The sequence below is a fragment of the Bos grunniens genome, chromosome 2 (assembly GCF_055505025.1).
Source record: "Bos grunniens cultivar Pamir isolate PY7600 chromosome 2, Bosgru_T2T1.0, whole genome shotgun sequence".
NCBI lineage: Eukaryota > Metazoa > Chordata > Mammalia > Artiodactyla > Bovidae > Bos > Bos grunniens.
In genome coordinates, this window is record NC_141166.1 from 84,738,522 (window position 1) to 84,761,353 (window position 22,832).

General features: G+C 37.8%; 1 protein-coding gene across 22 annotated transcripts in view; it reads left to right on the plus strand.

The window, feature by feature from the left end:
• The window catches only part of LOC147378292 (uncharacterized), a 720,625-nt gene that overhangs the window by 49,473 nt on the left and 648,320 nt on the right, over positions 1-22,832 (plus strand). For all 22 annotated transcript variants that reach the window (XR_015145800.1, XR_015145799.1, XR_015145790.1 and 19 more), the window contains one exon: positions 22,456-22,572. Coding sequence is in view for 5 of the 22 variants with exons in the window: in XM_086351929.1 (XP_086208055.1) it covers positions 22,456-22,572 (117 nt within the window). In the remaining 17 variants the exon portion in view is untranslated. The remainder of the gene's footprint in view (positions 1-22,455; positions 22,573-22,832) is intronic.

The window sequence follows — 22,832 nt, forward strand, 5'->3', positions numbered from 1 at the left end:
CTCACATTTCCCTGAATTTTTTTACATATTACTTTCTGAGACCTTGTTTACTGATTTGCTTTTTTGTGTGATTTTTTTTTTTTTTGGTCTGCTATCCCTTACTAGGATGTAAATTCCAGGAGTAGAGACTTTGGGTATAGAATGTAGCATATATAATTGTAACTCTGTAGCACATATAATTGTTCCTGCTACATCAAGCTCTTTAAATGAATGTTTGTTGAAAAAATTAATCCCCTCCTACACAGACTGGAAATATGGGCCACAATCAAGTTAAGGAAATTTATTAGTCTCAGAAGATTAGCTAGTAAGTCTACAACTAGAACTAAGCTCTCTTGACTCAATCTAAAGCTCATCATTGGACTATATTGTGGTTACTGTAATTCTTACTACGTAAGACTGTATAACATAGATTTAAGGAGTGCAGTCTTCCTTGCTTGTGGCTTGTAATGTGGGGCCATCTGGAAAGTTAATGAAACTAATTATAAGATTAATAGCTAGGTGGCCTGGCTAATGTCCAACACATACCTGTTGCACCAAAATCTACTCTTCAACAAAGTTTTAGCCATACCATCTAGGGCAGGTATTTAGTTTCAAAGCCCCACACAAACTAACTTTCTGGATGATCATTCAATACTACTTTATTGTAATGTCACCTTAAAATATAGAACCATTTAATTTTTAATGTACTTTTTCATTTTGTCTATGAGAAGTAAGTATGTTTCCACCTTCCAAGGGATACTTTTCCTCCTATACTTCTCTTCTAAATACAATTTTTCTAGCTTCTCTTGAAGCTTTGTTTATTCAAACAATTGCAAGCTCTTTTCCTGTACCACTAACCTTTCCCTCTTCACTGCTTTCGTTTTTGTAGTAGTATACAAACTTTAGAGTCTGTAGACCTCAGTTTGAACAAGATTCTGTCTTTCACTAGCTATTTGACAGTGTAGAAATTACTTAATTTCTCTGACCCTTGATTTCCTCATCCCAAAAAAGGGAGATAAGGAAGGGCAATTGTATAGGTTAAATTAGAAAAATGTGTGGAGAGAACTCCATGATAGAGTATTCACTAAATGGTAGCTACCAACATTATAGAAATAATCAGATCTCCTTTATCTGAAAAAGTATTCATATAAATGAAACCACCCCCCCCCATTCTCTTAGCTCTACTCACCCTATTTGGAGAAGGCAATGGCACCCCACTCCAGTACTCTTGCCTGGAAAATCCCATGGATGGAGGAGCCTGGTGGGCTGCGGTCCATGGGGTCGATAAGAGTCGGACAAGACTCAGTGACTTCACTTTCACTTTTCACTTTCCTGCATTGGAGAAGGCAGTGGCAACCCACTCCAGTGTTGTTGCCTGGAGAATCCCCAGGGACGGGGGAGCCTTGTGGGCTGCCATCTGTGGGGTTGCAGAGTCGGACACGACTGAAGTGACTTAGCAGCAGCACCCTATTTAACCCTTCTTTGCTTATTGTTTATATTCAGGACCAAATTCTTGCAAAATATACTCTATACTTATTCCTTTTCCTTTTTCATAATATTCTTGTATCTGAACAGACTAAGAAACGTGAGTTATGTAGTGTCAAATGTTACACTTTTGATTTTTCTATGTGCAAACCATGTTGTTATTAGAGATTTTCTGTTTCTCATGTATCTGTGTTCTTTCAGTGTGTCAGGAGTGCCAGTCTTCATGAGAATGAGCTAAAGTTCACTAAGCTAGGCTTAGTGGGCCCAGAGAACTGGGATTTTCTCCTAAGTGTCTCACAATTTTCCAAATATTGTTGGAAGAACCATGGAGGTAATGAGAAGCATTGAGTACCCTAACTGGGAGATGGGTTAGTGGACCCAGTTCTAGTTAAGATCTATATAGTTAAGAATAAAGGCGGGGGAGGGGTGCAATTACTTGAAGTAGACCCAATAGCAATTTAGAAAGAGCTAAATTGCTGATATAGGATATGTATCTCAAGAGGAGATACTTTCAAGGGTACGTGCCATTTTCTGGAGGAAATTATAGTACTGGATGGTGAGTATGAAGGGGGAGCTTCATAGGAAGTTATTAGACAATAGAGAGCTAGGCACCATGACAAAGTTACGTCTAGGAAAAGTGAGGAATGAACAGTCTTCTCCACAGTGCCAGAAAACCTTATCATAGATTGGGCAGATCTGTCTATGGAAAAAGACTTTTTACAAGGACCATGAAGAATACTGGGCAGCTGAATCAGGGAGATAGTAAGTAGTGATAACTTGTAAGTCTTTTTTTCTTTTTTTGGGGGCATGTCTTGTGACATAAGGGATCTTATTTCCCTGGCCAGGGATTGAACCTGAACTTCTAGCAGTGGAATTTTGAAGTCCTAACCACTGGAAAACCAGGAAAGTCCCTATTTTCTTTCTTTTAACTAAAATAACAAAGTTTAGCCCAGTTTCTTGCAACTGCAGTTTCCAAGTATCTATTGTGGGGCTCAAAACCAAAGACATGAAAATATTTTACCAAGTCACCTGGGTCCTCAGTGCCACAAATGTCTTGGGAAAAGGGAGACTGCTTAAAAATAAACTCAGGCAACATCCCATGCTGTGCTCCAACCTACTCCCTTACCTCCAAATGCATAATATTCTACCTGGTCAAGCAAAACCCACCAGCTCCATATTTATGTAACTGATACTTAATGAATAACATATCTACCGCATCTTTTCTCCTAACAACAAATACATTTTTTTTTAAGAAAATAGATTTAAATATTTTTAGTTGGAATACTATAAAAGGCCATTTATTAAAAATTAAATTGTGTCAGTCTTTTAACAATTTGTTTGTGTATCGCTGCACTGGGTCTTCATTGTTGTGCATGGGCTTTAGCTGTGATGAGTAGGGGCTACTCTCTAGTTGCATTGTACTGGCTTCTCATTGCAAAGGCTTCTCTTGTTACAGAGCACGAGCTCTAGGGCATGCAGCCTGGACAGTTGTGGCCCATAGTCTCAGTTGCCCCTTGGCATATGGTATCTTAGTTCCCTGACCAGGGAATCCGTGTCAGCTGCATTGGCAGGTGGATTCTTAACCAGTGGACCACCAGGGAAGTCTCTTGGGTCAATATTAATCAGACTAAGTTATATCCAGGAGAAGGCAATGGCACCCCACTCCAGTGTTCTTGCCTGGAGAATCCCAGGGACGGGGGAGCCTGGTGGCCTGCTGTCTATGGGGACACGACTGAAGTGACTTAGCAGCAGCAGCAGCAGGTTATATCCAAGACTTATGTGAAATATCAGAGACATTTTGAGGCCTCTGAGGTGCCTTGGTATGTGGTGCCTCAGTGGTTTCACTTGCAACTAGCATGAGTTTGCTGAACAGAGACTCTATTTCCTTTTATTGTTTTGTGTTATATTTATCATCTTATCTTCACTACGTGCCAAACAGTTTTCCATGGAATGATTTATTCTAATAATTAAAAGAAGGCAATATTCTTTTGGTGGATGACTGTTTTGCCTGAGTTATAAAATATAATTTGCCTTTTTCTTTGAACCATTACTCCAGGAGAGGTTTATATTTAATTAGTTTGAGATGTATGGTGACATACCTTTGTCTCTAAGTAAAAGATTTTTTTTCCCCCAAATTAGATGGGTTTTGAATTGACAAGGTAGAATATCTGCAGTAAGATTAAAAATGCTAAGATTTTTCCATTAAGAAGTAGTTTCTAAGTTGTTATAATTTAGCACTTCAGATACTGAATACCTATTAAGAAATACTTGTTTGCATTATGTTAGATGTAAATTAGGTGACTCACTTTCTCCATCTCTTTCTCTATATTTGTTTTTAATTCTGTTCTAAAGCAGGAACTAGGACCAAATGAAATTAAAGCATCTTTTTGGTTTGATTGGGCTAATATTCTTCAATGAGCTGAGTATGACTCACAGCCTGTCCCTTTTTTATTAGTAATTAAACTGAGACACTGAAAGATTATGTAAATTCATAACAGCAGATTAAATATCAAGGCTGTAGTCCACTGAACAACACTGCTATGTTTAAACTGACTTCAATATTGTCCTCAGATAATTTGAATATTTGACCTTATAGGATGGTCCCTAAGAAGTAGGGTAATTAAAAATAACCAATGTAGTTTATTTTCATTTTTTGCTGGAAGTGAGTTTTCACTTTGAATGGAAAATAACTTAAATAATGTGCCTATAGCATTTTTTGTTTTTGCTTAATTGACAAATACTTCTGTAGCATGGTGGTAGCTATTTCTTTTTTGTTTAAAAAAATATTTTGATTTTCTCTTAGCCAAAGTAATTGATGTACATTATAAAAAATGGACATCATTACCCCACTCCAGTACTCTTGCCTGGAAAATTCATGGACGGAGGAGCCTGGTAGGCTGCAGTCCATGGGGTCTCGAAGAGTCAGACATGACTGAGCGACTTCACTTTCACTTTTCTCTTTCATGCATTGGAGAAGGAAATGGCAACTCACTCCAGTATTCTTGCCTGGAGAATCCCAGGGATGGGGGAGCCTCGTGGGCTGCCATTTATGGGGTCACACAGAGTCGAACATGACTGAAACAACTTAGCAGCAGCAGCAGCAGTATATACAAAATATATCTGTATATTTTGTGTATCTGTATATACAAAATGTATATCTGTATATGTAAAATATATACAGATTTAGGCTTTTATTTCATGTTAGTGCCTTTTTTTTCAGAAAGATCACTAATTTATGTGCTAATTTGGAAGTATAGAAAACATAAAATGAGGAAAATTAGAAACTGCCCACAATTCCACAATTTAAAAATAGCCATTGTTAATAGTGCACATTCTTTCAAGCATTTCTTGTATGTATATTATGTTAAATACACATTAAAAATGTAAACCCAATTGTAATTTTTTAAAAAATATCTTTTGAGGTAAGAATGCATATTGAATATATTTCAGTGTTATTAAATATTCTTTCATAACACTTTTTATCTTGGCTGCACCATTATTTATTTAATTAATCCCCTTTTATTGAGCATTTAGATTGTTTCTCATCTTTTAAAGACTATAAGTATGGTTGGGACAAATATTCCATGTAGCTAAATATTTGTTCATAGTCTTTGTACTCTTGATTATTCTCTTAAAACATATTTCCAGAAGTGGAATTGCCAGTCAAAATATATACAGATTTTAGGCTTTTATTTCATGTTAGTGCCCTTTTCTTCAGAAAGATTGCACTAATTTACATGCTAATTTGGTTGTAGCTTATCACTTTGATATTTTAAAATCTTATGGCTATTTGTCTTATGGCAACCAAACATACTAACTGTGTGATGTTCCAAATTGGTAATAAGAGGGTCAAAATAACTGACTAAATTCTACCATTCCTAATTATTTCAGTTATGTTAAATTTGGCATAATCCTTTCCCCTGTCTGTTCTTGGCTAGTTTTTGCATCTGGATCCATGTTATGTTTTACTATTCTGCAAGAAGCCTCAAATAAATTGAAGAAAGGGAGCCTGTCATTTGCAGTCTAATATGGTATATTAACTCTCAACTCAAATTCAGGCAAATGTCCATTAATCATTGGCCAATATAAAAAGAAAGAATTGTGATGATATTAACTAGGAAAATGTTCCAGAATAATTCTGAAGCAGACCATGTAACCTGTCCCCAAGAAGCTAACACACAAATAAATCAATGTGCTCACCTTTAAAACTGACAAAGCCTCCAAAGCTCAACCAAGTTTGCTGCTCAGATAACACTGGTAGGAAGAAGGACCAGACATAATTTCATCTTTTAATTTTCTTGTTTCTTCCAAACTTTTTGCTTTTTAATCTGCAAATTTTACTAGGTAAAACGTGGTAGAAATTATGAATTGTTTATATGTCTTAGATTCCAGATTTGTCAAAAACCAAAAATTGACAGTGATATTTTCTTTAATGTCTATTAATCTCTCTGTAAGGCAAGAAGTCTACTCATGAGTCATGCACCAGCAGAGAGAAACAATTAAAATATCAGCTCTTCCCCCACTTCCACCCCTAAAAATGTTTCTAGCCTCAAAAGGGAACTTAGTTCTTGGCAGTTTTAGCCTAAAATGCTTCTTCAGCTTTTCTTAGTCTTTGGCCATCTCAAAATGCAAGTGAAGAGAAAATTGTCCCATAAGATTAATTTTTGGTGATTGAACTTATATCTTAAAAACTAAGCTGTTTCACTTCCTTAAGAAAAAACAAATTTCTTGAAGATAGGTTTCCATTCCACGTTCGTAATCCCCAAAGTGTCTAATCTTTTCAGTGAAGTTTTTGTTCTGGCTGGGCTGCATGGCTTGTGGGATCCTAGTTCCCTGACCAAGGATGAAACCTGTGCCTCCTGCAGTGGAAGCTTGGAGCCCTAACCACTGGACTGCCAGGAAATTCCCATAAAGTGCCTAAACTTTGATATGTATTTGTGTGACATGAGAATGTCCTATGTTCGCACAAAGGCAAGACGTTATAACTACTGGTAACACATTGCAGTGGAGAGAATATTTAACTATGCAGAGGTCAAAATACCCAGCTTCGTCTTCAGCCTGTACCAGCCTACGAGCTGTGTCAGCTTTGGCAAGTTGATAAATCTCTCTGAACTTCAGTTTTCATAGTTCTAACATGATGATACAAATAAAATTTCTCCTTATAGAACAGGTTGCTTTAAAGATCAAGAGAAATGAGAAGTAGACTATGGTGTAACCTGACTAGTACATTTCAAGTGAAAATTATTATTAATATTATTTTGAAGACATATGTTAGTGTTTACCTTATTGGAATTCTTATTTCCCATTGTTTAGGTTGAAATGATGGTCTAATATAAGTCAGCCCTCTTTATATGTAGTTTTTATTTTATCTTAAAATTTTGTATTTAGAGGTTTTTTTTAAATTGGAAATGACGTATGTATTTTTTAACTGTATTTAATTATTTTTCTTTCTTTTAAAATTGAAGGATACTTGCAGAAAAGTGCCCACATCATATGGGAAGAAGCACATGTAAATAGCATCTTAATTTAGGGTCCCCTCACATCCTTTTCAATCTGCTATGCACATTACCTGCCCTAAGGGGACCAGGACCCTAGCTTCAACACTGTTATCCATGATGTTGTGCTGAAATGGAGTAGAATCAGAGTACCTACTAAGCTGTGTGACATAGCAAATTGCTCTGTCTCTTGGCTTCAATTCTTACTTTTAAAGATTGAGGTTGAGCTTTGAAGGTTTTTTTTTTTTTTCCATCTTAACATTTAATGATTCTTTTAGAGGACACTCTAGGTTGGTACTATTTTTTGTACGACATCTTCTGTGGTTTGTTAGCTTCACAGAAGCCATGTTCTAAATGAGAGGTGGTCAGTTAACTTTTTCCTCTACCGTGAATGTAAGCAAACCCCTGGCCTTAACACCATATTACAAACATGGTCCCAGAGGAGTAGGTGAGAGGGCATAATGAACCAAAGAAACCTAGGCAATTCCAACTCTCCTACGACACTGGAAGAATTACCTCAAAGCACTGTCCTCTGCTTGGTGCTTTGGGCGTCATCACATCTCATGAAGAGCAGGAAATTCTCTATAGTTTGATTGCTTGGGACCCACCATTAGTTGTGGGATGATTATGGACTTCTGCAGCTTAGCAATGAAAATACTGTTTGGGTAGCAATATTTACTACTTAAGTAAATAGGATTAATTTTTTTCCCCTTTAGTAATGTGTCTAGAAGGAACTATATTTCCATGATTTCTGTCCTCAGAAACTGAGTGAGATGAGGAAGAATGAATTAAAATTACTTCCTTCAAAAGTCAAGACAGTAAGCATTACCACCTTCCTCCACAGTCTTGTGACATGTCCTGTCCCATGGGTTGAATCTTCTGTAGCTCTAAGAGTCTCCTAGCATGAGGGATCTATTTCTTTGCTTTTATTTTATAATCTTTTCTGAATGACTTCTTCAAAGGGAAAGATTCATTTTTACAGTAACCAAACAGTTGACTAAATGAGAAGCTACTTTCCAACAGGCTCAGAATCTCACGACGCTATGTCCTTGATGGAAAGTGCACAGGTCTCCAGGGTTGCAAAGAGTCAGACATGACTGAGCATGCATGCATATGCATATGGTACCTACAAACACATTTGCAGTTCATGGTCATGACTGCCCAGGATTGGGGGCACGGGTTCACTATGTATTTTGTGCCACAACTGGATCCAACTTTAGGAAAAGTCGAGACACATTTCCTCCTGTGGAACTGTTGCCAGCTGTGACTTTCATCCCCTCCTGCAGGGGATACGCACACTGAAGTGAGGATGGGCATTGTCTTCTCTGCAGCCCTGAAGGGTGGGAAGAATACTTTCTGCTTACCTTTGTGAAAATTGCTTAAATAAAATTACACCCCCAACATGCATTTCCCCTGCCTCCTCCAGTGTCAAACAAGAAACCCAACCCCCCAAATCTAAACACCAGACAAGTAGCTTGAAAAATGAAAATAAATTTTCAAATCCAAAAGCTGTGTGCTTCTGTGATTGAAAATCTTTTTCTTAGCGAGTGGGAGTTGCTTTCATCATTGCTGGTCATATGTTTTTGTTTTTCATTTCTGGTAGAGAAGTTTTCTAGGGTATTTTTCAAACTTTCCAGCTTAGCAAAGCGTTGGCTAAAATTGAAAAGAGAACTAGGCATTGGGTCGGAGGCAGCATTAGATTTGTTCTTGGTGGCGGCGGAGGTGGAGGGGGGGCAGGTTGCTGACACAGCGAAAATAAGACAAAACATTTGAAACTTCTGGCTTTGTACTTCTCAAATGCCTCTTTTAGAAATCGCTTAAGTCGTTATTAACATCCACCACCCACCTTCCCTTTTTGGTCCTGACATTGGGTAATAATAGATAATGTTGACATATGTTCCCTGCTGGTCAGAAATACTATACTTCTGTGAAAGGTAACATTTTCAAGCTATGACAAAATGTATTTTACTTGGACAGAACATTAGTTATTGGACTAATCTCAGAATGTGGGCTGTGGGGTAAAAGTTTTAACATTTTAGTTGTGGGAGAAAGTTTGTTGGGAGAGTAAAAGCATCAGTATGGGGTGTGTTTAGCTTTCACCATTTCTAGAGGTATTGGCTTGATGTCAAGCTCTTATGTCCTTAGGAATGTAAAGGAAACATTCCCAGTATGTATGAAGAACAGCTGTCCATGGACACAGCGACTTTTAAAAATGATTAGGCCCAACTTTACTGCAGTATGGATTATGGAATCAAAAAATATTTTTCACTGTGTACCAAAGAATTCTGTTTTACGGGCCAGTTTTAAAGCTTTTAACTGCGTGAGACATATGTTGCAGTTCTGTTGTTTGTTCTCCATGTGATGTACTCTGAAATATGTAAAAAGAAAAAAGGAAGGGAGAAAAAAAGCATGCAAATTCTTCTGATCAAATGTGGTCCTCAAAAGTACTTTTGAAACTAATTTAGGGGATGAGTAAGGAAATGCCCCAGCTGGCTTCCATGCTACTGAAGTCTGAACAGCCCTTTGCAAAACTGGAAAAATTGATTTTGTTTTGAAGGCTCACACAGACTTTAGTGTTGTGGAAGTTGGAGAGAGTTTTTATTGAATCTGGTCCTTTGTGTTTTATGACAGTCTGAATGGGTGTTAAGATCCATGAATAAATCTCTTGCCATTTCTGAAATTTCTGATATAAACATGGGCTCCGTCAATTTGTTCTTTGCACAAATGTCTTTCAGAATGTTAACAAACATGGTGCATTGATGGATGGGCTGGCCAATGGGAAAGCAGTCTGCTTTACTTGATAGGACATATTGGTATAATTTTTCTCTTGTTTCTCAATGCTATGGCCATTGAGAAGTAGGGGCTGCTGCGGGGTGAGGTGGTGGTGGCTGAGAATGAGGACTTCATGACAAAGAAGAGTCTGTTCAGTCTGTTGGGAAAGTAGTGTTAATGACCTTCAATTGAAAATCTGGCCAAGACACCATATCAAGGGGATTGTGAGATGGCCCTCAGGAAATAATTTAGTTGTCTTCTATAGTGTCTCAGGTGAATTACTGGGAGGAACATAGGTGGCGAAGACAGGAAGATATTTTTAAAATATTGTTTTCCCATATTCTGTATCAGTTTGTGATTTTTGATTGTCCTTTAAATTCAAATGTTAAGTTGCTAATTCCCTAAAATTAGTTTCCAAATAAATTCTGTAATTTAAAACAAGCAAGTTAAAGAAAAGTCTCCATTTTTATGATAAAAATTAGGCCATGCACTATATATAAACAGTTTTGAAGAAAGAATCAGGATTCAGTTTCAGGAAATGTTATGTTCCACAATTAATGGTAGTGAAAAATTGCACATTATATATAAACTTTTCTAATATGTAACTATCATTATAGCTATTATTCTGAGCCTAGTGTTGGGTTTTCATTTTGAAACGCAAGTCCAAATTTTAGGCCTAAATCTTATTCTTCAGATATTTAATGCCCAGACTAGTGCTGTGATGGCTCCTATTTCTTGCATCAGCAAGAATTTATTATGTGGTTACACTGCCAAACAGCATCTAGCTTTACTTAGTTTTTACATAATTGGCCTTCTAGGGTGGTTATCGGGTATGTGGAGCCGTTCTCTAGCCATAGTCTCTCCTACACACTGGCCTTCATGGAGACTTGGTGAAAGATCTGAGTAGTCATTTTGGTTGAATTTACATTTATGATGAAATCAACGAACTAATGAGGATGCTTCATGGGAGATTTTAATACACTCTGTTATTGGCATTATAAATTGGGCCAATTACTTGATGTGCTTCTCCTTGTGGGCCACATTCTGCCCTCTGGTTCTTACTTGAGATTCCCACTGAAGTAGTAACTACCAAGTGGAAGAATACTAAAAATGTTTGGCCAAATTCTGTTCTAAGTTGCTATCATGTAACTCCCAATGAAGTTAATTATGACTTAGTAAGAACTAGTGCTACAGAGTCTTAAGAGCTTTGGAGCTCTGTGATCTGCTATCCAAGACACCAAGCCAAGAGTCTGCCTTTAAATATCTCATTTTAAGAGGCAAATTGACTCTGTTGAAGGTAAGAAATGGCTATGCCAGTAACTACATATGTAATGGGTTTTAAATAGTAGAATTTAACATCTTTGAACTTCAAGAAGCTTGATCTCCTTTCAGTTCCCTCTTTGAGAGAAAATCTGTTTTATAGAACCTTTAATTCTCTCTTGCTTTAGAGTCCATTGGTATGAGTTACCTCCTATCCCGTTCACTCAGCATCCCTTAACTGTAAAAATATGTAATTTTTATTTCCATTAATTGTAAAACATTTGCTTAACTTATCACTGCTTAGCTATTATTTCCTGGAGCTAAATCATTATCTTCCTTAAATACAGATGTTTATATTATGCATTATTATGCATAATATAATTCTTGTCATAAGAATTCATTAAAACTTTTAAAAATACTTTGGTTCTCATTTAGCATATGCTCAGTTTAGCATTTTGTTATTTTTTTAATGGAAAAAAGGGTCCTGTGACCTATTGGGTTTGTAGGCTTTTGTTATTGTGCAGATAGGGTAGGAGGGGAGACCATTGTCCATGGTTTGGTGTGAGCAGAACACACCACACTTTGGACCATCTACTGGATTGTCACACGTTAAGGTTTGTCAGAAAGTTGACATGTAGAGATGCCTAGCCTTTGGGATCCTCTAGTTTGTACCTGAGACCTTGGTAGCCCAGAGGGTATCTTGAGGTAGTATTAGGAATGAGGCAGCTCAGGGAACATGCTGGATAGTGACTAGTCCTTTGTCCTGTGGGAGCTTAAATTTGAGATTGGATTTACATTAAAAGCCTTTTTAGATTGGAGCCAGGGAACAATCGTCTCATCCTTAGAGTAGTGTGGGTTTGATAAGGACTGATTTTAGCCTCCTTTCAAAATTGTCCATGTTCAAAGCTGTGTTTCTGTATGTTGCTATCAATGCTCTCTGGGCAAAAGGAACATTGAGAATTCAGTTTCAAAATTAGACGCACAAAATATTAGGGCTAGAAGGAACTTCCTTCTTTCCTCCCACTTTATTCTTTCTCTCCATTCTTCTCTTCCATCCTCCCTTAGTTCCTCTGTTTTTCCTTCTCTTTATAAGAATTATTGAACTCCTAGTATTTGGCAGGCATCATAATGACCACTAGGTATAAACAAGGCAAGCCACAGTTCCTGTTCAAGAGAAAGTCACATTCCAGTTGGAGTGATGTTCAAGGAAAGCAACAATTATAGAGGGTATCTTACATATGGGAGCAGTAAGGTAGGATACCCACTGATACCCGCTGAGTAGATTATGATGTACAGCTTTGTAATTAGCATAAAAATAATGTTAAACTATAAAACCAGTGCAATGAAGACGAGCAAAGCTTTTATTTTGCTCCATGTGGTATTTTATTGTTTTCAAAAAAATCAGATGATTTCAAATCAATTTTTTTTCAACTTTTTGGTGCCTGTCCTAGTTGGTACCATTAGCACAAGATGGACCCATTAGATCTTCTAGCAATGGAGACTCCTGATCTAGGTTGGGCTTTCATGAAAAGACTTCCAATTGTAGATGAAAGTTAAGTTGAACCTTGAGGAACATGGAGTTCCATTGTGATAGATTTGGTGAGGTGCATTGACTGGAGTAAGAGAGAGTTTAGGCTTTTGGGGATGGTATGTGTTATGGGAAGTAGCTTCTCTATGAAAATGCATTGAGGGAAAAAATTGGTGCCCATGGTTTGGTGTAGGTAGAGAATAGAGTAGAGATTTGTGGGAATTGTTGTTCAGTTGCTCAGTCATGTCTGACTCTTTGCAACCCCATGAAATGCAGCATGCAGGCTTCCCTGTCCTTCACCATCTCCCAGATGCTCAAACTCATGTCCATTGAGTTGGTGATGCCATCCAACCATCTCATCCTCTGTCATCCTCTTTGCCTCCTGCCTTCAATCTTTCCCAGCATCAGGATTTTTTCTAATGAGTTAGCTCTGCCTCGGGTGGCCAAAGTATTGGAGCTTCAGCTTTAGCATCAGACCTTCCAATGGATATTCAGGATTAATTTCCTTTAGGACTGACTGGCTTGATCTCCTTGCAGTCCAAGGGACTCTCAAGAGTCTTCTCCAGCACCACAGTTCAAAAGCATCAATTCTTCGATGCTCAGCCTTCTTTGTGATCCAATTCTCACATCCATACATGACTACTAGAAAGACCATAGCTTTGACTATATGGACTTTTATCAGCAAAGTAATGTCTCTGCTTTTTAATATGCTGTCTAGGTTTGTCATAGCTTTTCTTCCAAGGAGCAAGTGTCTTTTAATTTAATGGCTGCAGTCTCCATCTGCAGTTATTTTGGAGCCCAAGAAAATAAAGTCTGTCACTGTTTCCATTGTTTCCCCATCTATTTGCCAGGAAGTGATAGGATCAGATGCCATGATCTTCATTTTTTGAATGTTGAGTTTTAAGCCAGCTTTTTCACTCTTCTCTTTCACTTTCATTAAGAGGCTCTTTAGTTCCTCTTTGCTTGCTACCATAAGGGTGATGTCATCTGTGTATATGAGGTTATTGATATTTTTCCCAGCAATCTTGATACCAGCTTCTGCTTCATCCAGCCTGGCATTTTGCATGATGTTCTCTGCATATAAGTTAAATAAGCAGGGTGACAATATACAGCCTTGATGTACTCCTTTCCCAATTTGGAACCAGTCTGTTGTTCCATGTCCATTTCTAACTGTTGCTTCTTGACCTGCATACAGATTTCTCAGGAGGCAGGTAAGGTGGTCTGGTATTCCCATCTCTTTCAGAATTTTCCACAGTTTGTTTTGATCTGTGCAGTCAAAGTATTTGGCAGAAGTAGATGTTTTTGTGGAACTCTCTTGCTTTTTCGATGATCTGGAAGTTCACTGTTCACATACTGTTGAAGCCTGGCTTGGAGAATTTTGAGCATTACTTTGCTAGCATGTGAGATGAGTGCAATTGTGCAGAAGTTGGAACATTCTTTAGCATTGTCTTTCTTTGGGATTGGAATGAAAACTGACCTTTTCCAGTCCTGTGGCCACTGCTAAGTTTTCCAAATTTGCTGGCATATTGAGTGCAGCACTTTCAGAGCATTATCTTTTAGGATTTGAAATAGCTCAGCTAGAATTCCATCACCTCCACTAGCTTTGTTCATAGTGATGCTTCCTAAGGCCCACTTGACTTTGCATTCCAGGATGTCTAACTCTAGGTGAGTGATCACACGATCATGGTTATCTGGGTCATGAAGATCTTTTTTGTATAGTTCTTCTGTGTATTCTTGCCACCTCTTCTTAATATCTTCTGATTCTGTGAGGACCATACCATTTCTGTCCTTTATTGTGCCCATTTGTGCATAAAATGTTCCTTTGGTATCTCTAATTTCTTGATGAGATCTCTAGTTTTTCCCATTCTGTTGTTTTCCTGTATTTCTTTGCATTGATCATGGAGGAAGGCTTTATTATCTCTCCTTACTATTCTTTGGAACTGTGCATTCTGATGGGTATATCTTTCCTTTTCTCCTTTGCCTTTCACTTCTCTTCTTTCCTCAGATTTTTGTAAGACCTCCTTAGACAACCATTTTGTCTTTTTTCATTTCTTTTTCTTGTGGATGGTCTTGATCCCTGCCTCCTGTATGATGTCACGAACCTCTACCCATAGTTCTTCAGGTACAGGGAACTATATAAATATCTTGCCATAACCTATAATGGAAGAGAATCTGTGTGTGTGTGTGTGTGTGTGTGTGTGTGTGTGTGTGTGTGTGTATATATATATATATATATATAGCTGAGGCACTTTGCTATGCACATTAAACTAACACAACTTTAAGTCAAATATACTTCAATTTTCTGTTCTCTGTCTATTCATCTTCCTTTCTCCTCTGACCCTAGCACTGATCATGTTACTGTTTCCTTAGTTTTGTCCACACTGTTTCTATAGTTTTGCCTTTTCCAGAGTGTCATATGCCTGGAATCACATAATATGTAGCCTCTTCACATTGACTTATTTCACTTAGTCATATGTATTTAAGGTTCCTCCACGGGGTCGCTAAGAGTCGGACATGACTGAGTGACTTCACTTTAATGCATTGGAGAAGGAAATGGCAACCCACTCCAGTGTTCTTGCCTGGAGAATCCCAGGGACGGGGGAGCCCAGTGGGCTGCCATCTATGGGGTCGCACAGAGTCGGACACGACTGAAGCGACTTAGCAGCAGCAGCAGCCATGTCTTTCAGGATTTAGTAACTTGTTTCATTTTGGCATTAAGTAACACTGTATTTGGGCTTCCCAGGTGGCGCTAGTGGTTAAGAACCTGCTTGGCAATGCAGGAGGTGTTAGAGACTCTGGCTTGATTCCTGAGTTTGAAAGATCCGCTGAAGGAGGAAGGGCACAGCAACCCCTCCCCTATTCTTACCTGGAGAATCCCATGGACAGAGGAGCCTGGCGGGCTAAGATCCAGAGGGTCACAAAGAGTTGTACAGGACTGAAGTGACTTAGCACAGCAAAGCACAATACTTTATTATCCAGATGTACCACAGTTTATTTATCTATTTATCTACTGAAGGACATCTTGGATGCTTCCAAATTTGGCATTCATGACATCAGATGCTCTAAATATCTTTGTGTGGATTTTTGTGTGGATATAACTTTTCAACTCATTTGGTAAATAGCAAGGGGTGCAGCTGCTGGAACAGTTTTTTTCCCCTTGTGTTTTATAATCCTTTGCAACCATCTTCTCCGCAAACATCCCTATACCGCCCATCTTGCTCAGGGAGGTCTATTTTATTCTATCATTGTTTCATCTTTTCCCTCCTCATCCAGGGCCTTACTCCTATCCAAGGCAGTTAATGGTCTCTACTAGCTTCCAGTCTACCTAAGAAGGATTCCACACTGAATACTTTTTTTATCCTTTATTCTCCATCCACTTTTTACCCTGGGTCCTATTCTCTGTCATTCCAGATCTTTGTTCAGGAACAGACAAATAAATTCCTCTTAATGAGTTGATGGCTGGTATTGTTATTCCCACAAATTATGATATTTACATTTTTTGAAAGTATATCGAATGTATTTGAATGTATATTGAATGTACATTTTTTTGAATGTATATTGAATATATATTTGAATGTCATAATTTTTGAAACAATTCTAGATAGGGTGGGAAGGTTGGAGTGGATATTCAGACCATCTGGCCTATCAGCAGTAAAGATGTTTTGGGGTTTGGAGGTCTTTACAGACTGCTGAAATCCCATTTTATGATTGATTGTTTCCTCTGTCTTGACTAAGAACTACACCTGTGAATTTTCATCCTTCTGCCACTACTAAGACTTTGCTAAGCCTCAGGAAAATAATACACTTATTTTACCTCAGTTAATCTTTCGGCAAAATGGGAATGGCTGTAGACTTGCTGCCTAGGAATTGAATGTAGTTTGATTCTTTTATTTTCCTTTTTATTTGGCACATGGAAGATGGAAAGTGCTAAGTACTCTGAATTGAAGTATGAGATTTAAAGTACAAAATATGACTGCATAATAATAGATCAGATTTTTCAAGAAATCCCTGTGGGGAAGTTAAACTTCCATTTATACAGTGAAAGTAATATTTATCTTGCCCCTTAATGTTATTTTGTAAAATCTACCTTAAAATAATACAAATCAACAGAGCTTTCCTCCTTAGGAAGAACTTTTTAAAGGGAGTGAAAACATAGTTGTAACATTACTTTTTGTGTGGCATGTGAAAAGAAAATCCTGGAAACACATGTTTATTTTTTTCAGTTCCTGACCACTGTGTTTGGAAAAACTGCCAAGTGTGACTTAAAACTTGCAAATACAGTAACTTGCTTTGAAATTTGGACCCATAATGTCTTGGGTTATGTTTTGTAGAAGAGAATTGTTATGTTAACTTTGACTTCTTCTGATCACATAGCTTCCCTGAAATCAGTCACATGCAGATTAACAGAACAGATTCCAGTGAATGAAAACACAGAATATAACTGACAGTACTCAATATACAAATACCGAGTGTGGGACATTATCAGTTCTCCAAAGAAGTGCTCTTTATGCTTTTATACAAGCGCTTAAGAACAGACTTTTAAAAAGGCCATTGAAAACTTGCCAAACTTTCTTTGTATTTTGAAAGCCCACATCAAGAAGGGGTCGTAAATAGTTGTTGAATATAGGAAAAAGGAAACTATTAGCATTGTTTTCTTTTAAAGATAAAAAGACAGTCAAGGAAAAGCTTCATAATATTTGAAATATGAATATGTTGTTTAATCAGTTTGAAACAAATGACAACTTGAAATTTATGCATCTGTATAAATAGACAAAATAGCTCATTACCTGTTAATTAAAAAAGAAATTGGCTGTTTTATTCAGGGCATACTTCAGGATAACCAGTTCTACTTTATGTCATTTGACAAGTCTTGGACAGAGTGAGATAGACATTAGTTTTGAATTTTCAAAGCTAAAAAATTATGTATATTTTATAATCTAGCTTTGAAAAAACTATAGTCAAAATACATATAAATACATCTGTCTTTGTTTTTTAAAATACAGTAGCTGAATTTTCTTTTGCAGAGATGCAATATACAAATATATTTATTTGTGTGCATGTGTGTAAATAATATTTAAGAAGTATCTGGAGCTTTGGAAGTAATATTTTTAAAGTATAATGTGACATACAATATTATGTTAGTTTCAGGTGTACAACAGAGTGATTTACATACATTAGAAAATGATCACCAAAATGTCTATTTGCCATTTGTCATGATACAAGGTTAATACAATGTTATTGACTGTATTTCCCGTGCTGTACATTGCAACGCAATGAGATATTTATTTTATAACTGGAAAACTGCACCTCTTGATGTCTCTCACCTATCTTGCCCAATCCCTAACCTCTTCCTCCCCTCTGGCAACTACCACTCTGTTCACTGTATCTATGAGTCTAGTTTTGTTTTGTTTGTTTTGTCTTTTAGATTATATGTATAAGTGAAATCATATGGTATTTGACTTTGTCTGACTAATTTAATTGGACGTAATACCGTCAGTATCTGCACATGTTGTCACAAATGGCATGAGCTCATAACTTTTTTATGGCTAATATTCCATATTATATACATATATACATGTATACATATACCATAATTTCTTTATCCATCATCCTTCTATGGATACTTAGGTTGTTTCCCCTTGGCTACTGTAAATAATACTGCCAATGTATCTTTTCAAATTAATGTTTTTGTTTTCTTTGGATGAATAAATATATAGAAGTGGAATTTCTGGATTGTATGATTGCTCTAGTTTTAATTTCTTGAGGAATTCCCCTACTGTTTTCCATAATGACTGCACCAATTTACATTCCCAACAGTGCACAAGTGTTTGTTTTCTTTACATCATGTCAACACTTGTTATTTCTTGTCTTTTTGATAATAGCCATTCTGACAGGTATGAATTGATATCTCTTTCTCATTTTGATTTACATTTCTCTGATTAGTAATAATGAACACCTTTTCATGTGTCTGTTGATCATCTTTATGTCTTCTTTGAAAAAATGTCTATTCACATCCTCTGCTGTTGCTGCTGTTGCTAAGCTGCTTCAGTCGTGTCCGACTCTGTGCGACCCCATAGACGGCAGCCCACCAGGCTCCTCTGTCCCTGGGATTCTCCAGGAAAGAACACTGGAGTGGGTTGACACTTCCTTCTGCAATGCATGAGAGTGAAAAGTGAAAGTGAAGTCGCTCAGTTGTGTCCGACTCTTAGTGACCCCATGGACTGCAGCCTACCAGGCTCCTCCATCCACGGGATTTTCCAGGCAAGAATACTGGAGTGGGGTGCCATTGCCTTCTCTGATTCAGATCCTCTACCCATTTTTAAATTGGATTAGTAATATTTTTTGCTATTGATTTTAGTGAGTATTTATACATTTTGGTGGAGAAGGCAATGGCACCCCACTCCAGTACTCTTGCCTGGAAAATCCCATGGACGGAGGAGCCTGGTCGGCTGCAGTCCATGGGATCGATAAGGGTAGGAAACGACTGAGCGACTTCCCTTTCACTTTTCACTTTCATGCATTGGAGAAGGAAATGGCAACCCACTCCAGTGTTCTTGCCTGGAGAATCCTAGGGACGGGGAAGCCTGGTGGGCTTCCGTCTATGGGGTCGCACAGAGTCGGACACGACTGAAGCGACTTAGCAGCATACATTTTGGATATCAACCTCTTATTGAATATATGATTTGCAAATATTTTCTCTCACTCAGTAGGTTGCCTTTTGATTTTCTTGATGGTTTGCTGTATAGAATCTTTTTAGTTTGATATAGTCCCACTTGCTTATTTTTGTTTTGTTGATTTTGCTTTTGGAGTCAAACCCAAAAAATCATCACCAACACCTATGTCAAGGAGCTTACCACTTATGTTTTTTCCTAGAAATCTTGATTTCAGTTCTTGTATTTAACTCTTTAACCTATTTTAAGTTAATTTTTGTATCTGGTATAACATAGTGATCCACTTTGACTTTTTTGCATGTAACTGTGCAGTTCTCCCAACACTACTGAAGAAACTGTCTTTGCCCATTGTATATTCCTGTCTTCTCTGTCATAAATTAATTGACCATATAGTCATAAATTTATTTCTGGACTCTCTATTCTGTTCCATTAATCTATGTGTCTGTTTTTGTTCCAGTGTCATACTGTTTTGATTACTGTAGCTTTGTAGTATAATCACAGAAGATATTTCATTTTTACAGAAGAGGAAAGAAGAGAGTTTAGGGTGGAGGTGGATATTCATTTTCTCTCATTTTTCTTCCTCCCCAAGTTCCTGCTACCTTTAATAAGCAACAAATAAACATAAATTCATTTTAAAATTACAGCTTCTGTCCTCTCTTGAAAGAAATTAGAATGAGGAGGCTGAACTGTCTCTTTGTATTATTGGCATCTATGATGGAAGGAGGGATTTGCTGATTGTTAACATGGCAAGTCCAAAATCCAGTAGTCTGCATATCTCTGGTGGGGTAGATATGTTGAGCTTAACTTCACACATGCTATTGAAAGTTTTAAATGCATATGGGTTATCTAGGCATGTCATAAAAATACTGATCCCAGCTCAGTAGGTCTAGGGTGGGGCCAGTTTTTGCATATCTAAGAAGCTTCCAGAAGCTTATGCTGCTGGTCCATAGATCAGATTTAGTAGCAAGTTGCTTAAACTGTCTTGCATCCTTTCCCTAGAGCTGCTCCCTGCTGGTATATCATGTTCACCTTCTTTTCCTCTGCATGGGAAAGATTGATGATTTCTCAGGTGTTCTGCCTGTCATAAGCAAATTAGCTTAATTCAAGGATTGGTAGTAGGGAAGATTGAAAGTTCCCACCTTTCCTTGGAAAGAAGCGACATTTTGCAAGCATTTTACTAGGAATAAAGTGCAAATATTAGAGCTCTTCTGTCCTCCTATCCCATTTTTCAGATGGTTCAGAACTGGAAGGGAAGAGGATTTTCTCATGATCAAACTAGTAGTATATTTTTCAAGAATTGTTTTATGTGTCCTCAGTAGTTATATTCTAGAGGGGAGAAACAAATAGTAAACAAATAAATAAATATATACAATAAATTATATGGGGGTTTCAATTTTTTTGGTAGGGTGGTCAGGCAAAAGTCTAACCGAACAGGGGCAGCTGAAGATTAAGTAAAATGATGAGACTGAAAGTGTCTAGTTTAGTGCCTGATGAAGGCCAGGTGCTGAAAAATGTTCCCTTCCCTTCACTTTGCACACCTGAAGATGTTTGTTTCTTGTGTCCAAGGGTAGGAAGAATGTTTCCCTGTTGATAGGAGGCCATGTGTGCCATATCTCCTAAGTTGTATCCTGGAAGTCTGATGACATTTGGAAAACCTTTAACTGGGATTTTACTAGGCAGTGGCACCCCACTCCAGTACTCTTGCCTGGAAAATCCCATGGACAGAGGGCCTGGTAGGCTGTAGTCCATGGGGTTGCTAAGAGTCAGACACGACTGAGAGACTTCACTTTCACTTTTCACTTTCATGCATTGGAGAAGAAAATGGCAACCCACTCCAGTGTTCTTGCCTGGAGAATCCTAGGGACGGAGGAGCCTGGTGGGCTGCTATCTATGGGGTCACACAGAGTCAGACATGACTGAAGCGACTTAGCAGTAGCAGCAGTTGGCCTTTTACCTCCTGTATGACATAGGGCTTTTCCATTGTGCACTGTCTGCTTAGTCGAGTGTCCTACTCTTTGTGACACCATGGACTGTAGCCTGCCTGTCCATATGATTCTCCAGGCAAGAATACTGGAGTGGGTTGCCATGCCCTCCTTTAAGGGATCTTCCCAACCCAGGGATCAAACCCAGGTCTCCCACATTCCAAGCAGATTCTTTACCATCAGAGCCACCAGGGAAGCCCAAGAATACTGGAGTGGGTAGCCTATCCCTTCTCCAGGGGATCTTCCCAACCAAGGAATCAGACCAGTGTCTCCCACATTGCAGGTGGATTCTTTACCAGCTGAGCTACTGTAATCAGTGACTGATGACCATCCCTCTAAGGAAATTCAAATCATTAAACCAAATAATTAAAGGGGAAATACATGAAGGCATACTGTTAAATCAGATAAACACTTCCAGTTCCTTTATTAATCGCCATTCTCTTGAGCTCCTTAGGCTCTCCACATTGACAGAATAAGTTCTAGAAGTTGATGGATGAATAATTTGATGAAGTGCACAGCATAGTGCCTGGCACATAGGATATTTTTTTTTCAGTAAATAAAAGTGGATGATTGCATGCTAAACGCACATTAACTAATGAACAAGGCACAAAAACTTTTTTTCTTATCCTGGGCTAGTCTATCTAAGAACACTCTTGGCGGTAGTGGACAGTGTGCTTCTCATTTAAATGAGTGACATGTGGATGTTGTTATGATCATCACTTATCAGTATCAGTTTACTATTAGTATGTATAACTTGGTCTTCAGGGCAGACTCTATTCCAGTTTTCTGTAATTGTACAGTAAATTAGACTTGCCACCCTTAACATGGGAGTTTCACAGAAGTCATCAACTAGTCACCAAAGAACTTATTCTGAAATCCACTGTAATAGCTATTTGTTTTAGGATTGACTCTTAGCTATTTGAATATGTGTTTCACTTTGTTTTCATTATAAATGTATTACACATATTGCTAGGTCAACATTAAAATCATCTACAACAAACCAAGATAATTTAGCACTCTGACACACAATGGTTTAAAATGGATGTGCTCTGAATTTCTAGTTCCAGATTTAAGATGGTCAACTGAAGTTCTGTTGACTCCCTCTTTGTAAACCAGGCATAGTGTTTTATTCCTGCAGAGGAGGCTGTGACCATCAATTAGGTATTTGTTGTAAAGGGCTTTGATAGCTTGAAAGAATGACCTTTCATAAAACAGGATACATTGTATTTATCCTTACAGTATTTTCTTGATTCTAATTATAACTCTTTTTTGTCCAACCATAGAAAGAGAATGGAAAAGGGAAAATGTGAGTACAGAGAAATTGGCACTGATTTCCATCACAAAAAGAGACTCTACAAAGCTCTGGAGGAAAGTTACACCACCGCATAGGCTGATGTTGGGTGAGTCTCCTGTTAAATTTAAATATTGCCTTGAAGTAAGACAGCAGGGACTATTTCAGAGCACCTACTTCAGACTAAAAAAAAAAAATCAGTAGTTGGTATGTGTTATTTTATATTTGTAAACTTAAAAATTCATAGGGTGTGACAATTAGAGGAGGCTTTATAGAGTTACTTTAACCTAATCTTTTCATAGATAAGGAAATAGAGATTCAAAAAGTGTTTATAAACTCTCCCTAAGCTCACAGTGAACTGTTCACCTG